We start from the raw sequence: 18226 nt of genomic DNA on the forward strand, positions 1-18226 counted from the left end.
AAAATTCCAGACGACTCCAGTCGTCTGAAGTCATGTGCGCGAGAACTAGGGATCTCGCGCCAGACCCCCGCTGATAATTTATGAGGTGCAACCCCCGCGTTCGAAGCTGGCCGTTCAATTTTTGAACGGGCGTGTGGTCACGTGTAATATCGGGGAGATTACATCGGATCCGTCCGCGAGAAAGTTACTGACTACGAAAATATCGATTCCTTAAAAGCAATACATCTTGCATTTAGACTTGCGAGAGACTTGAAGAAGAGAAAGACAAACGCTCTTTCTCTTTTTTTCCTGGCGAAATTCGACGAAAATTTATTTAGTGCATTATACCGCGTATAATGTGTATATAAACTCGACTATAATAAATACATTCGGAACGCCTTAAAGCAGGCGTGCATAATATAGATGGGACAAAAGAGGATGTATGAAAATGACGTTTTATTTTCACTGCCACATCTCCAAGGAACCTTTCTAAAACAACGGTTATACCGCATATAACGTAGTATAGCCGAAGGCAATGCGTTTTTATTATATCCGACCATATTTTCCCTACTATACCATAGACCAAAGGTAGATAAAACATTATATCGGAGCATTTCTTCCACGCATAAAAGCATAATTCTTAGATTTAAATATTGTCTAGCCTTTTCTTACACTTTCGTGGCAAAAGCTGCCAAAATAGATGGGAAAAACAAATTGTATAAAATAGATAGTATTAATGACACCAAAATAATACAACAACGTTTCAATAATACAATTAATCATCACTTTTTAATTATTACTGTTTTGCATAATAAATAAATATAATCATTCTCTGTTTAGTAAAAATTTACTAATAATTATTAGTTATATTACCGTAAAATTAATATACTTTATTTAGCTTAATTACTCTTTAATTTGACAAATCCGTTAATTGCAAATAATTTTGCTCAATAAAAACATAACATTCTTCCATCAAAGCTATTTTTATTCTTTATTTCTAATCACTGTCTTATGATCCGTAGTGCAATGTTATCTACGCGCCATGCATTCTTAAGCCGCGCCGCAATTTTTTAACTCAAAAGCATCTAACAAGCGCAGTGTGAGAAAGGCAGAGGAAGATGGATGAAAATGAAGTTCTCTCTGAAGTTACAACCACAAGAAGTGGCTTTAAAGTATCGTTACACGACGCAGCGTGATACACACCGTGAGACAATGCTTCTTTATTATGCACGTCCACATGTTCTTAAACTGACACGGCGTAAGAATAAATAGGTCTTAGATTTTTCTTTGTCCATAACTTTGCCATTAAATAGTATTACCTGGATTAAAAAGAATAATAATAATAACAATGCGTAAAGTTTTGTTTAAAAATATGTGTAATAAAATGCAAGAAGTTTTAACTGAGATGCCAAATATTTAGAAAAGAATATTTAAGTTAATTAAACTTTGCATAATTTTTGGTATTCAAATTACAATATGCACAAATATTTCTAAGTAATTAATAAATTTTCAATGTATTACGGAAGATATATCTATAAAAATATAACAAATTTATAGTGACTCTTACAAGCGACATCGATCATGTAATGTATAGATAAAAAGATAGAAGAGCGAATAACCGTACATTGAAAGGAATTAGTCGGGTTAACGTGTTCCACTCGAATCTACGAAATCGAATAATGATTTATGGAGAGACTTAATGTCCTTCTTCGAAAACCGTTAGAGATAGTTTCCAGCTATCCGAAGTAAAGCTGGGAGAACAAGGCATAGAATGTCCACGAATATGTAGCAAAGGCTTTAAATCTGTTATAACATTAATAACATTACAATCTAATGATTGTAGGACAGATCAATTTCCTTTATAATGCAATATTTCACAGCGATTCTTTTACTATCTTTCGGCCGATTTTAATTCACGTGAATCTGTTTTAGCTCGGAACCCAGCAAGTTCCCAGATCACTGCCAAAATCACGGATCAAATCGTCAGGAACACCTTTGTCCACTGAAATTGCTATCATTGTTACAAACATCTCCTCGATTCGGTCCTCGGCAACAACTTCCGCTCCTACGAGTGTCACATAAAGGTCGAAAAGAACATGCTTGGGCCAACCTCATCAGTACGAATGCCGGCAATAACGAAGACTTCTTCGTCGAGTAACTGGATCGTCCCCTCTGGATCAATATAATCGATATGGCCATACGTGGCCATGGCCTCTAGCTCTCGAAAGTCCCTCTCGATAAGAATAGGACGAAGAAAATTTGGCGAAAAATATCTTGAAGTTGTATTATTATAAAAGACGAAATTATATCGTTTTGATTAGAGACAAAAAAGGTTCACATTTTCTTATCATTATTACCATGCCTTTACGTTAAAGATTGAATTAATATTATCCTTTGATATTCTAGAATATTTGTAATACAACAAAGCAATTTCAAATAAACATGATAATTTAATATTACATGAACAATTTATCAAAATATTAAAAAAATAATTTTGTGTATATGCTTATTAATGTCCTTTGCGCAAAAGAAATTTAATTTATACAGATTTAATTTATCAAAATATCGAGAAAAGTTTTTTCTGCTGTATATTTTCGTGTTTTTTTTTCCTTTAAAATGATAGCACCCTTATTGTCTTCTACGTCAATGGTTTTAGTAATTTATCAATGAAACTTTTGTTGTCATTATCTCAGTATTTTTCTGTATTTTTCAATTTTAAAAACTGAAAAAACAGTGTTTTTCCTATTTTATTTTTCCGAAAATTTAAAAACACTAAGGCCGGTATTCAGAGTCAGGTCTTATATTTAAGATCATCTTAAGTACTGTCTTAAGATGCCATCAACCAATCACAGAGCCGTATTAGCATCTTAAGACATTGCTTGAGACGATCTTGAAATAAGATTTGACTATGAATACCGGCCTAAGACTTCATTATCACAATTTTTTGTCTTTAAGAAAATAAACTTAGACTTTTTCTCGATTTTACTTTTTATATAAAATATTAAGAAATTTTTAAAACAATACTTATTAATTTATATAAAAAATTAAAATTACATTCCATCTCAACCATATAAAAATATTAAAAAGTAATGATAAGTTATTAAAAAGTTGTCATAAACTTCATATCAAGTACCGAGCAATTAAAGTTTGTATTCGCTTTTAATCTTTCTTGTAGTATGTGTATCTTCATGCGATTAATATACACTTTGTCGTGCATCAATGATATAAATTGTAAAAAACTGCGTGGACATCCTACTGATTGAATATTACACGTAAGTACCCGGATTGGTCCCACTACCATTTGCAGAGGTAGAGGACCACTCGTACGCTTCATATACGAAGGATTCCAGCGAATTGGGAGGCTATTGAGTACGGCCGAGTGGACGAATGTAATGTACAGCCCACACACGCCTTTCACGAGTGCCCATGCCAGAAGGGTCGTTCAGGAATACCCAACCCTTTATCGTTATTGCACGTCCGGGGTGGCGCGCTTGGGAGATCGCTTGTAGGTGGCACGTTTGCCGCGTGTTTCCCGGCCGTTCGTCATTTTTAGTGGTTGTCCCTCGGTCGTTGAGGTATTAAATTATATTTCATCGGTGTGATTAACGGTTCGAAGATGTATTATTAAAGGATAGGACTCGACAGAACGTGGAATCCTTGCTGGACAAGACGTCCCATCCTTACTTCTCCGACCAATGCTCGTTCGAGATATTTCCGTTCGGATCACATAGCTTTATGCTCTCGATAGAATAGTGAGTGGATGATAAAATGTCTCGCACGCTGAAGGTGAGTAAAAAAATTGTCTAACCTGTCAGGCTATCTTTGTATCCTATAAACATGCTTGGCTTATATTAAAAAATCTTGAGTGCTTGACAATGATCCCACGTGACAGGAACGTCTCAAGAATTTTGGATAGATCGGAATATTCATCAAAATTGTTGTCGGTATACTATCAAATAGAATTGCTAAAGATTCCTTTATGGTTACATAAGCAGTAGAATGTAAATCATGTGAAGAAGAAGTGATCTTGAGATAGGTAGTTTTTCTAATCGCGTTCGAAAATTATATGTAATAAAGATATTTTCAATGTAATTTATAGTAATTGATTGATAATAATAAGTGATTTGAAATCCATATTCATATTTTACCTAAAATTTTACTTATTCTATAAAATAATTAAGAAAGTATTAATTAAAAAAAAATTAAAGTTTCCATTCACATCACAAACATTTTTCAAATATTTTTAATTTAAGTTATTTTAACAGCAAAACATAAATTAACAATTTCAAAAAACAAAATAAATATTTTAAAATGTGTAATTTAATTTTTAATTCAAATTTTACTTGTTACTTTTGTATAAAAAATTTACTGTTTGCATGTCAAAATAATTTTTTTATTCAGCACATTTAATTTCTAAATAAAAAAAAAGTGACGTTCTGTCATTATATATATATTCAAAAAATCAGCGGTCTCACATATTAACCTAATATCTACTATAGTTTGGAAAAAGCCGTACTTTGTTCAAAATACAAGTATTACATATTTATCCTATCCTATCCTATCTAAAAAAATGCATGTAAAGTCGATTGCTCGCATCTCTCGAAATTGTTGTCGCTTTTTCGCGGTGCTGATTAGTTCTCTCTCTGCGCTTACTTCGTGTTGCAAGAGTAGCTATCATTGCGATTGAATTTTGACAGCTGTCAAATTTGTATAGTATAATATTATCTATACAATTATTGTTGTAATTTATCTTTAAAAACTAAAAAACAAAAAGTTAAGCAGCGCGCGCAAAGCGTACGTCTGTAATGTCTAGTATATATAAAATTCGCAAAATTAATGTAGAATCACATCTGTATGTAGCTAATGTTAGTTAATTAAACATTAAGTAAAAGAGATTAAATTTTAAAATATTCAAAACCACGTATTTTTGCTACAACGCAAAATATTATTTTCCAAAGTGACATTACATATATTAAAACTGCACATTAAAACTACATATACCGTCTGCAAATAATTATACAAACCGTAAACAAAACCAATGTACCAAAATGATATAAAGAAAATTCTTGAAGATAAAAGTAAAAAGATGATGTTAATTTAAAACCGAATATATTGTATGATAGAATTTCCATAATTAGCAAGATATAATTGGAAATTATATTAACGACAAATAAATACACACACACACACACATAAGAGGAAAAAGTATTTAATTCATTTGAATCAAGTAGTTATTTGAATAAAACTAACAACAAATTGTATAAAAAATAAATAATATTTATTTTAAATAAGTAATATTTTCTATAATTTAGAAAATATTATTTGTTTAAAATAAATATTAATTTTTTATCAAATACGTTTAACTACCTAACTACATTTTGATTAATTAAGACATATTTTATTAAATATATTCGAGATCATATTCTCAGCTACGTTATGTAAAGTATATTTTTATGCATTTCTCTTTAGATTTATCATTTCGCATACTATCATGTCAACCAACGCTAGTGGTTGCATCAATGGGCAAATAAACGTGTTAATGGTTCGAGGAAGAACGTGACATTCCCGGACGCACCGATGGCATTCAACTTTCTATAATTTCACTTGGAAACCACCAGCTGCTGCCTGCGACTGACAACTTATATAGAATTGTGCTTACAGGAAATGTACGGTATATGTATGACTTAAACTTCAACGATTTACCACGCTACCGTTCGATCGAATTGTCGAGTGAAAATTTGCGTTTCGAGCGAAATTTCACCTATGAAAATAGATGTCTATTGATCGAATGACACCGAGATTATTGTTGGGAAAAGATTAAAGAATTTCAATGGAGAACGATTTCCGTCTCGTTACGAGAGTTCATCGTCTACTTTTATTTGAATGGTGTTTCTCCACAAATTAGATGTATCGTTAACATCGATAGATCAGAAAGAACAATCTTCCTGCTCTTCCTCTCTTGTGCAAAGAAACAGTATTATAAGTATAGAAAGTTAAAACATTATGTTTAAAATATAACTGTTTAAAATAATTCTACCTTTAGCATTAATTTAATTGAAATAGAAATTGTATGCTAAACTTGGTTGCAGATTTTTGCACAGTTTCACAGAAGAATTACGTCCCACGTTTACATTATTTCATAACTTTGTGTCAAAAAGTTATGAATGAGATATTATCTCATACGAGCAAACTGTATCTACTCTCAAAGCTATGCATACATGTCGTAACTTCTTCAATCAAAACGTTTAAACGGTTTAAAACGACATCATATTAAACGATGCGGTGGATAATACAAAAGTAACTGCAACTTTCAGGAATTTTCTGTATATTTTATTTCTGCAATATGTATATATTCTTGTCGTACGTAGTTAAGTGCGACCTCTCTTATAATGTAATATTATAATTTGTCTAATGTCTGAATATAACGTTAAACGCGTACAGAGAAATGGACAGTAAAGGGTAAATTTAAACGATGCCGCTTTGAAGATCCACGAGATCACAGGACTTATGCTGGCGACGTTAGAATACAAAATAGATGAGGCAAGTTTTGTGTGTGATCGTGTGCAGACCAATTATACCTCGGCATATATATCCGGTTCGCGAGCACAGTAACGCTAATTACACTGTTTCTCTCCACCATCGTGTATCCGACTAGTAATTTATAACTCAGAAACAGGTCGTAAAGGGAATCGTTACTAATGACATCGTAAAACCAATACAGACATCATATATTTAATATACATTATCCCCACTTGAAATGTCGCCGTGCTCCAATTTAAATCAAACCCCTCCAGGGGTCAGAACCCGGAGGAAGAAATAGTGCCGGATGAGAATCGACAAATAAAAAGATGAATTACACCGCGCTACGTTATCCTAAATCGGATATCGTTAAAACGTTGATTAACGGACGCTTTGTTTCCGGACACTCGACTTCAGTTTGCAATCTCTTCCGCTCAATATAAAGCATTTTGTTCATGAAGAGAATAATTGTATAAGTAATGTAAATCTATATTAAAAATATAATAAAGAAATCGTCTAAAATAAATTAATATGTCTTTTAAATCAAATTTTAGCAATTTAGATTAAATTATTGAATGTTTTATTTTCGTACTTTGCTTTAAGTACTTTATTAGATGTTAAAGAGTGACATCAAATATTTATCCGTTCTTTAGGCGAGAGGGAATATTTGTATCATGTTTGTATAATAAATATTTAGGAAATCATCGATCTCTCCATAAACAATTACTATCAAGTAATAAGTAAAAAATAAATAGAAAAAAACAGTAGCACGCTGTGTAAAAAAAAATTCAGCGCAAAATCGAGCGAGGAAACTCTTCCACCAAATATACTATTATCTCTGCCGTATATATTTTCATCGATTTCCGTTTGCTTCGCCGCTGTTTGAACGAGCGAAAAATCCGATTTCATCGTAACTGAAATATATATGCAGGAGTCCGGAATATCTATTCAGCCAGGGCGTTCATTCGACAACATTTATTCCCCGATGCACCTATCGGATGCGCACCACCCCACGCGTACCACCCGCATCATTGCCGACGAAAATTAAAAGCGGAAAAGGTTTCCGATGTTACGGAAGAAGTTTTGCCGCAGAGTCTCGTACGAAACCCCGACGCGGAATTATGGGGCTCGGGTAGACGGTCCAGATACACAGGGATCGATTAATGGAAGCCGGTCGCTGATGTGGTTTGGCGAAAAGTAACCGAAACTGCGTCCAAACCCTCGTGGAGCGTGGCGCGAGAACGGTTTCCGGCTCAAATGGAATTTCAAGCGTTTAACTGACAGCTGACGAATCTGCGGCATTGATGGTGTTTTAGCAGACAATCACCGTTACGTGCCAAGCGTGACATTTTTGGCGAAATACATGATGCAGCGTGGGAAATACAAATCTCATTTACAAAAAATATTAAACTTGTTGAAGTTGATAATAAATAATAAATATGTAATACTTACATTATTTTAAATTACTTATAATATAAAATTAATTAATGAAAATATAGTCTTTGTTCTTCTTTGCAGCAGCTATGTTGTAAAAAATTAAAATTATATTTTCATTAATTAATTTAATATTAGATATAATTAAGAGATATTAATTGTTATAAGGAATTAAGAAAGTTTTGGTTGTACAATGTCAGATAAAAGTTATAAAAATATATAAACTGTGGGATTTTTGAATTTACTTTTCCAATCAACCACCAAAAATTTGGGTCATAAAATACTTGAATTTTCATATTGAAACTCGTTACAAAAAACAAAATAATAAATAATTTAGTTTTCATTTTTAATATAAACGGTATTTTGCTGCAATTATATATAAATAATTTCTAAACAAATCATCAAATTTGCAAATAAATATTGCAGAAAGTTTTATGTAATTTTTTGTAATTTTATGTAAGAATTAAGAACAAGCAAAAATGAAATAACTCTTAAACCAATAAGAAAATTGTATTTAAATTTTTTACAGGTTCTTAAACGTAATGATAAAACATATATGGAGAATATTTTCTTAGAATATATGGAGAATGTTTATATTTTTGATAATACTTCGTAATAGCACGGAAGAAAACCATAAAATCATGGACTTACCTACGGAGTTTATTGATTGTTGACTACGTAGTTCAATATTATATTTTATGGACATAGAGATGCTTCAAAATAAAAATCACATCACAGCGGAATCGTGGATCGTGGCCATGGTTGCAACTTGCACTGCACTGCTTGCTCATGCTTCCATAGGTCTGCATAGGTCGCACTGGTCTAGTGTCTCTTCTCTTTTTCTGAAAAAAGAAAACATCATTTATTTAAACTAAGATTGTTTAGCGAAAGGCGGAAGATAATTACGTGTTGTTTATGTCTTGGGAATCTTGGATATATGTTTGGATTAAAAAACAGTGATATTTTAGTATAAATTATCAACATGCTACAAGACTATCTTTTGAAGCACCACACGAAAGACTTGGAAGACATACTGAATGCTCCGGAGGATCATTTATCCTATTCAATACACATAAAGTAAATGATCTATTTTGTAACTCTAACGACGATATCACTTTCGTTACATTATTGTGCAGTTTTTTTATCATATAAAATACTTGTACAACAACAGTATAACAATATCGACTGTCATTAAGAGTTACAGAATAAGCTTCTAAGTCTCTTTAGAGTTTGCTTTAGCAAGGATGTACATATCTCATTAAGGCCTGTTTGTATCAATATAATTTAACTTAAAATTATATTGATATATGTGACCTATTTTTTCTAATTCTTAGAATTAGAGGATTGTTAAAGATTGTTAAAGATTGCTAAATTTATAAAATCTGTCAATGAAAATTTACTGTAATTCTGTAATATTTTGTTTTATCGTATGTTAACAATTTTGTAGTTTTGTGTCATTATTCGAAGCTGATGCCGAAAGTGCACAGAAAATTTTACGCCATCCTAGACACTATTTACCACAATGTAATGAAGCAGCAGTAAAAGCTCAGGAACAATTGGCATGTAAAACTGGACAAATAGTAAAAACAAGAGTATGAGTCTTTATTAGTTACTATTGCATGTGAGAGAATTGTAAATATTTTTTTAATAAATGCTGTTATTTTTATTTTGAAAAAAATAGATCTAGATTTAAAAGGATTTGTTAAGTAAAAAATAATAATTAAAAAGCAATATATATACAATATATAATTTACTTTTTATTATATATTAAATTATATAAATAATATATTAAACAGTAAATGTATTACATTACTATAGATATTTAAATACACATATAGATATAACTTCTACACTGTTGTTAATTAATATTAATGTATCCTTGTTTGGATTTTATTTTATTATAACATATCAATGTGCAGATTCACATTCGAATTATTACTGTACCAATAAAAATTGATGTTGGTCAAATTGGTGAGCTAATTTCAACATCTGGAATTGTGGTACGCATGTCTCAGCCCACAGTTATGAAATTGAAAAGACGTTTTATCTGTAAAAAATGCAAGCATATTAATACAGTCAACGTAAGCTATATTTACAAAAAAATTATAGTATAAAAAATTATATACAACCATGTGCATGTAACAATAGGTTTAATTTTTTCCAGTTAGAATGGGAAAAACAAAAGTTTAGAAATATAAAGTATTGTGAAGCATGTCGTTCTGAAGGTTTAACAGCTTCAACATCTTTGGAACAAGATGATTGTTCTGATTACCAAGAAATAAAGATTCAGGTATAGAAAAAGAACTGTGACTATTATAATTATATATTATTTTCTAGTTGAATAACATTTTACATATACAGGACAAATGTAAAACAGACACAAGGAGTTGTTATTCAGTTGGTCTGCAAGTGGTTTTGTTGGACGATCTTGTTGATAAATGTAAACCTGGAGATAATGTAGACATCAGGTACATAAATTATACATCTTTGTATTTTATTAATATGTATATTTAATTAATATAAGAAAAAAAAAATTAATATTATAATTATTAAAATAATAAAAATTGATTAATAACTAGTATTAATTATAAAAATATTTGTAGTGGAATAATTATACGAAAATGGGGTCCGCTAAAGGTTGGCCATCGCGCAGAAGCTACGACGTTCCTGTTGGCAAATAGCATTTCTGTACGCAAGAAAATCACAGAAGCAATATTCTCTACGGGAGAAATAAAAGATACTTTTATAGCATATTGGGAACATCATCGAGATAACGTGTTATCTGGTAGAGACAATATTCTTGCTTCTATTTGTCCACAGGTATATTTATATTTAATGTTTTGAAATGTTATATTATGTAGTATTTAATATATTTTATATTAACATCAAAAACGTTTTAATTAATATAACATATCCTGTTTCTCCTTCAATCATCCATAGTTATACGGGATGTATATTGCGAAATTAGCATTGGCCGTTGTTTTGTGTGGCGGTATAGCAAAAACTAATGAAACGGGGACGCGTATAAGAGGTGAACCTCATCTTCTTTTAGTCGGAGATCCTGGCACTGGCAAATCACAGTTGCTTCGTGTTGCTTCCCGACTGACTACACGGTCTGTCTTTACAACAGGTGTTGGAAGTACTGCTGCTGGACTTACAGCAGCTGCTGTCAAAGTTAGTACACATAAAAGTTTTACTCCTATTCATTGTTTTGAGAATTAAATGATTTTGTAAATGAATGAAAAAATGCGAAAAAATAAATGTATATACAGGATTCAGATGGTTGGCATTTAGAAGCCGGGGCTTTAGTGCTCGCGGATGGAGGTGTGTGCTGTGTTGATGAGTTCGCAACAATGAGTGCGCACGATAGAACTTCTGTACATGAAGCAATGGAACAGCAAACCATTTCCATTGCCAAAGCTGGCATGGTGAGCACATTAAATAGCCGCTGCTCAGTTATCGCGGCCATCAATCCAGATGGTGGATGTTTTAAGGGTGAAGAATGGAAAACTTGCTTAGGAAATCCCCTTTTGTCGCGCTTCGATCTGATTCTTCTTCTGAAAGATACTAGAAATGCTGAATGGGACAGAATGACATCAAGTCACATTTTGAAAACTGCCTGTGAAGACGAAGAAAACAATTCGTAATAATATTCGTTTTTTTTATATATATAATCAATGTCATATTCTCATAGTAATAAAATATGTAAAATATTATTACAGATATTCTGAATATATGGGTCCGTTGAATTTAATGGGCTTGTGGTCAGAAGAGACTCTTTGTGAATATTTCGCACACGTGCGCACGTTAAAGCCAGTGTTAACCGAAGAGGCAAAGAAAATACTTAGCGCAACTTATCTTTATCATAGATCGGACCCGCACAGAAGACCAGAGAGAACAACAGTGCGACTCTTGGATAGTCTTATCAGGTAGAGTAAAAAACGCAATTATTATAATTAGTCAATAATGAATAAGAAATTTTATGTTATCCTAATTTAAATTTACAATTATTGGCAATCTATATCATTAGACTTAATCTTTCAGATTAGCTGAAGGTCACGCAAAACTCATGTATCGAACCAAAGTGGAAGTTATGGATGCTGTAACTGCTGCAGAATTGGTTGGAACCACACTAGTAAATAGTTCTGATGCTGGTTGTCCATTTCCAACAAATCCAATAGCAACATATCATTCAAAAGGTGTGCATATATATATAGGTATATTAAACAAATTAACGAAGTTATATAAATATATAAAATATTTTATTTGTTAATAAAATATTATATATATTTATTATTTATATATAATACTAATGTCTTAATATTTTTTTACAGCAAAAGACTTACTCAAAAAGCTGAATTTACAGGAATTGGAATCATTCCTATAATAATTAATTTGCCAAAGTCATAATTATATTTAAAAAAGATTAAAATTTTATTTATATCTTAATATTTTCGTAAGATAAACATCTGTTAAACTTGATACAACTTTATACTCGATGATTTCGAATACAAAATGTTGTCTCTGATGTTTATTACATCTGTAAAGAGTTCATTTTTTTTAATTAAGTTGTATTTATGTTTATTTTATCATTAGCATTATAATATATGAAGAAATACAAATAAACATTGTATATTTCAAATCCAATAAATAACATTTTTTAACATTTTAACTGTAAAATTATGAAATTATTTTATAAATTTCTAGAAAAATCCAACTTTTTTGTCATTATTATTATATTTGTCGTTATAATACAGAATTGTTTAAGAAATAACAGTCATAATAAAATAATTTAACACGCTGCATAAAAATAGGAATGTATAGGGTTTTACAAGGTCTGTAAGAAAGCTATTTGTGAATATTTATAAGTAAATTAGCATTTATGTTAACATTAACAAATATGAATCAAATTATGTCCTATAATTCAAATCTTGCAGTTATTTAGATTTGAAAATAAATTTAATTATTTTCATAACTTATGATATGATCACATTGTCATGAGACTGTGCCACTAAAATATGAAAGCTAGTAAATATAAGCAATTATGTAATAATAAAATTATAATACGATTGATACGATTATCAATAACTCACTCATATCATTACAACTTAGAAGATTTCATAAATAAACGTACGTGATAAACAGTAGTACAAAATAATATATCAAACTTATTTAGAAATGTTATATGTATAATATGATTTCCTTTCAACACATAAAATGTTATACTTAGAAATAAAATACATACTGGTTTCAAAATAGATATTTGTGCAACTAGTACAATGAATCGACTAATTGCCCGTAAATACAGGATATCGACGCACGAGCCGAAGGCAAGTGCGTCCACTTACATTAACGGGCAATAGCCAATCCGCACATGTCACACACAATATTTTTTGTTGTCTGTGCGTCGAAATATTGGTCCTTTTGTGTGAAGTGACACGTGAAAAAAGGACCATTTTCAGTGCACTGATAGCGAAAAATTTCTTTAAAACATCTGTTAATACTTCGAGATATCTTGCAGTATTAACTGTACAACTTTAATAATACATTAAAGAATAAATTTGATCGTGAAGTATATTTGTTGATACATCGCAGCATTTCATTGTAAGAATAAAGTTTTGCAATACATTGCATTTTTCTATGATAATTTTATATAATTCATAAATAGTAGAACTAATGAGATCTATCCACTTACTGAATGATGTAAAGCCAGAACAATGTTTTGTAGGACAAATAAGTGGTAGAATTATTTAGTAACGTGGCTGGGTAGCATTAGCCATCTGCTGACGAACCGCACTTGCCGCGACATTGCTCGCGGCATTTTGCACATGCTCATTTCGCAAAAATGTTGTAGCGAATTCTTGCTGCGCCTTTGTAACACTTGCATCGGAAGTACGATAAATGCGATGAATCTAAAAATAAATTTTATTTTTATTAGAAATCAAAATTAATATTTACTTATTAATCTGTATCTATACCTTGGTAAGCAATAAAAGATCACCACCAGCCGCAAGAAGAAAAGAAATAGCGATGAAGAGCATGATAAGACCGACGAAAATACCTTTTGCCGATTTATCAAACATACTAATTGCTGTAATTATGCCACTAAAAATAAAATTATGCAATTATTAACATCCAAATGTTTGCACATTGTATATAAAATTAAAGCACAATAAATATGTAATAATACAAATATATTACCAAGTTCCAGCACCAGGAATACCTATAGCCTGAATACCAGTAACGATTAATTGAAAGAAGAAGACAAAGAAAAAGACCATAAAATTGAAAGAGCTGTCATTTCTGAAAAAATTAAAACAATTTAATTCTAAATTCCTCTATTTTACCTAATTTCTATAGTACTATGTGTATTACTTACTTGAAAGCCCTGTATGCTGGTCTAAACCAGCACATAAAGGAAAATGGAGTGAAGAGTATTAGATACAAGATAGCCAGGCCGAATGTCGAGAAACCCTGGCCATAAAGCATCAAGACAAATCCTCCAACTACATTCAACAGCAGAATACAGCCGTGAACTATAAGCAAAATTATTAAATATTATTAAATATTATATATAAACCATATTGTTTATTTGCTATTATCAATCATGACTTGTAAAAAATTTCTTAATTTGAATTTTATTATAATTTTTTAAAATTATTTTAAATACGATTTTGGCGTAACAATTTAGATCAGTAGATTGTACAGGAATAAAAAAATTATTAGTTCATTACTTAATGTATTAAATTCGCATAAGAATTATGTTTCTGCCTTACAAATAAAAATGTCACTTGTTTAATTATCGATACAACAAATGAGTGATATATAACATTAATAAATGTACTATTGTTTATACAATTAAACTTACACATCCAGAGATAATATAATTGCCTCACTGTTTTTTGAAAATCAGTATGGATTTCCACATCAATGTCTTGATAGAAGCATGGTTGAAAACAGCACTTGTCTGGCAATGGCGGCCAATTATTTCGTCTTGCTAAAATATCAATAAATAGTTATGTGTAAAGCAGTTTTGCTTGATATTAAAACTTATAAGGCACAATATGTATACTAACGGTAGTATGGGGTGTTTCTCATTTCTTCTTCTGCTCTGGCCTTCCATTCCGATTCCGCTCGTTGCTAAATTATTAGAAAACAATTTAAAATAACTTTTCTTATTTAATTTTAAGAGGTCCATGTATTCCATAGGTACATCAAGGTAAATATTCAATATAAATTTACATCGGATGGAGGTGATATAGTGCTTCCAAGCGCCGCATTAACCGTTTGCTGAGGAGTACGGGCATATGTGGGAGGAGGTGCTTCTTGATTAGTAGATTGAAGTGTAGCAGGTTGTTGTGTCGCCCCAACGCCACCATAGATGGGTGGATTTACTGCTCCTCTAACCTGTGTAGTTCCTTGAGTACTTTGCTCGGCAAAAGGATTATAATCTTCCAATCCTCTACTAGCAGGTGTAGAGGTTACTGCTCTTCGTATGGCTGGATCCTGTTATATACACATTACATGTCCATTGTTTCATTCTTCAAGCTTTTAATAAAATTGCTTATCTTATCTTTCTTTCTTTCTCTCTCTATCCTTTATTGTTCTTATAGATCATTATGTCAATTCCATAAAATACAAAGAAATATATGTACATGTATTCCAATAGATTATTCAAAAAAATACAATTTACTTGGATACTTTGAGGATAAATTACAAAATCAAACGCAAAAGAGAAATAACATTAAAATGATTTACGTTATCACAGCGTCACAAAGTAACATATAAAATCATTAAATATATAAGAGATATGAAATACAACGTAATAATAAAACATATGAAATTCGTGAAAATAGGTAATAAATTCGTAAAAAATTTTATCGGCTTCACATAAGGATAAGAAAAGGAGATTGTCAATGCAGACGGTTTAAGTCGACATTAGGATGACACATTCGATAATCTTTGGAGCATTGCAAGTTTTGCTTATCGACGCAAAATCATTTGATCACGATTGACTTTTCGAAGTGTCGGCGAGGCTGAACCGATTTACGCTTCGGAGAACTTCTGACAAACACGCGAGCAATATTGGAGCAGGTAATTGCGTGTTTCGCTCTTATCACTGTCACGCACACGAGGTGAACGTCGTACTCACCGAGAAGGGATCGTTAATCGTAGGCTCCCCGAAGGGATTCTCGTCAAAGCCGGACATCTCTTGTTCTCGTCCTCGCGCCGATGATACGTGGCCGAAACGTGGAGATGGTACGATTTTTATAATACTCGATCAATCTTATCTAAATCTGCCTAAACTTGGCGAGGATCCATGATTCCGCCGTTATGTATGGTGACGTCGTGGCAGCACCCGTTCATCTCGGTCGACGTCCATCATTACAGTTCCATGGAATTCAATACTGACGCAGAGGGATACATAAACACTTTCCGTAAAACGTAACAGTAAGGTTTCGACCAATCACGTACTCAATTCAGTTGGTTACGGTTACGGTCGCTCAATCCAATGTGTTGCAATCTTACCGTTACGTCTTACGGACAGTGTGTGACGCTGGTAAAGCAGTTTTTAGACGGGCCGGTTTTCTCGCGCATACGCGTCAAATATAACATTATTGAAGCAGAGAGGAATCTGAGAGCGGTCATCGCGTCATTTTAAATGTTTCAATCCATCAGCGCTTCTATGTGCACAAAATGTGCACATTGAACTATGTAGTCAAATATCTATGAATCCCGTAGATAATGTGCATGACTTTTTGGGTCTTTTCTATGCTATGTTTATTTGGTTCTGTTTCATGCTATACCCGTAAATTTTACAATTATATGCATTTATATTTTAAATCTGTTTTATGCAAATGTGCATAATCGTATTCTATAAATGTGCAATACCACATATACATGATATAAATTCAATTAATTGATTTGATAAAAATTCACTCACCGATCGCTGTCGCTGCTCCTGCTGCTGATGTTGCTGCTGCTACTACTACATTCCTTTCCCGATTTTGATTCTGAAAATTTGGTAAATATTATTTCTAAATTCAAACACAAAAACAGGTAAAGAAATGTATCACTTTAAAAAATAGTATATTTAATACCTAGTCGCTCCATGGATGCAGCTTTCTGCTGACATCATCCTGCTATTCTCGAACCGCACATTAATAGCGATCGCCCGATACTTTATTCGACAATCCCGATATTACGGATAACATCACACACGAGTAAAACGTAAACCGTGCGCGAGAGTTTCACTTGGCGCGACCGTTACATTTGAAAAAATACATGGAAAATACGGCTCGTCTGATTGGCGGCGAATAAAAAAGGAAAATATGGCAGAAAAAGTGATATGATGCGTGACGTCACAAAACACGAAACCCGAATGAAAATTACGCGCCGAGATACAATGAACGGAGACAAATTCGTTACGAGAATTTCGTATGCTCGCACGACGATTAGTAGCGCTTCTTAATTGGCACTCGCGATATTCTACCGAACGTATCCACGCTTTGCTCGAATGCGCACGCGAACACTTCACTCGAAATCGAAGGCAAACGATGCCGCGCTTACACACGAATACGACTTCTGTTAGGTACGATGTGGCTCGTATGGCTCGCGGGTCGTCTGTTAGCGCGACGGCACTCTAAACACAACACCGTACCTGCGCACAATGAATTCCGAATACGCGAGACACGCACGGAGTCGACAAAACGTCCGATGCGTCCGACCGGCACTGGAGCGCGGAGCAACATGGCGGCGGCAGCGGCGTACGTGACTCGGCGGTAGTCGGCGCAGGCGCGGCGAGTCAACCGCCTAGCAAGGCCGAGTGGCGCCGACTACCGCCGACTACTGCCGACTACTGCCAAGCAGCCCCGCGAGTCACGTACACCGCTCTGCCGCCGCCATGTTGCTCCGCGCTCCAGCGCCGGTCAGACTATGTTGCGTGGTCGGACTATGTCATAAGAATATAGGGACAGAGTATAAACTTGGTTGAAGGACGAGGGGAGTGAAGCTACAGGGGGAGTCCGCCATGATACTGTGCCTAAATTTGATTGGTTATAATTCTGCGCATGCTTAATATTACTATTTTGAAAAAAAAAAAATACAGATTAATTTGAAACTGTTATTTATTTGTTATACAAATATGAATCTAGTAACATTGTTGCTAGTGCTATTGGATTATGAAATTATTTACTTTATTCTCTACGTTATCAAATATTTATCATAAATAAATTTTTAATTAGTTTTATATACATGCTATAATGTAAAATAAAATACAAATTATAAAAGTTTA

The 18226-nt window shown here is 32.7% G+C and overlaps 3 protein-coding genes across 4 annotated transcripts in view; 1 reads left to right on the top strand and 2 right to left on the bottom strand.

Annotated features, from left to right (window-relative positions):
• LOC105836929 (zwei Ig domain protein zig-8) overlaps positions 1-8773 on the bottom strand; it is a 128228-nt gene extending 119455 nt beyond the window's left edge. Inside the window, exon 1 of the mRNA XM_028188997.2 lies at positions 8584-8773. Within this exon, the coding sequence (XP_028044798.1) occupies positions 8584-8638 (55 nt within the window). The 5' untranslated portion in view covers positions 8639-8773. The remainder of the gene's footprint in view (positions 1-8583) is intronic.
• A 7-nt stretch (positions 8774-8780) lies between these two features.
• Positions 8781-12598, top strand: LOC105837958 (DNA helicase MCM9). Its single transcript, XM_012683176.3, has 11 exons — positions 8781-9009; positions 9380-9524; positions 9852-10013; positions 10097-10222; positions 10294-10400; positions 10536-10752; positions 10873-11106; positions 11205-11575; positions 11655-11861; positions 11977-12131; positions 12267-12598. Exons 1-11 carry the CDS (start codon positions 8915-8917, stop codon positions 12317-12319), a joined length of 1872 nt encoding a protein of 623 aa, XP_012538630.1. The 5' UTR covers positions 8781-8914; the 3' UTR covers positions 12320-12598.
• Positions 9707-16479, bottom strand: LOC105837967 (secretory carrier-associated membrane protein 5B). Of its 2 annotated transcripts, XR_003625325.2 has the most exons (9): positions 16085-16479; positions 15175-15438; positions 15009-15072; positions 14801-14929; positions 14312-14468; positions 14134-14235; positions 13911-14037; positions 13628-13844; positions 9707-9979 (listed from the first exon to the last, which is right to left on the bottom strand). XR_003625325.2 is itself a non-coding variant. In XM_012683196.3 (8 exons), exons 1-8 carry the CDS (start codon positions 16139-16141, stop codon positions 13683-13685), a joined length of 1062 nt encoding a protein of 353 aa, XP_012538650.1. In that variant the 5' UTR covers positions 16142-16479; the 3' UTR covers positions 12651-13682. The 2 variants fall into 2 exon arrangements, 1 of the variants encoding a protein (XP_012538650.1); XM_012683196.3 differs by lacking the exon at positions 9707-9979 and having other exon boundaries at positions 12651-13844.
• Positions 16480-18226: the final 1747 nt, after the last annotated feature.

Source organism: Monomorium pharaonis, chromosome 4, assembly GCF_013373865.1.
Source record: "Monomorium pharaonis isolate MP-MQ-018 chromosome 4, ASM1337386v2, whole genome shotgun sequence".
NCBI classification, from domain to species: Eukaryota; Metazoa; Arthropoda; class Insecta; order Hymenoptera; family Formicidae; genus Monomorium; species Monomorium pharaonis.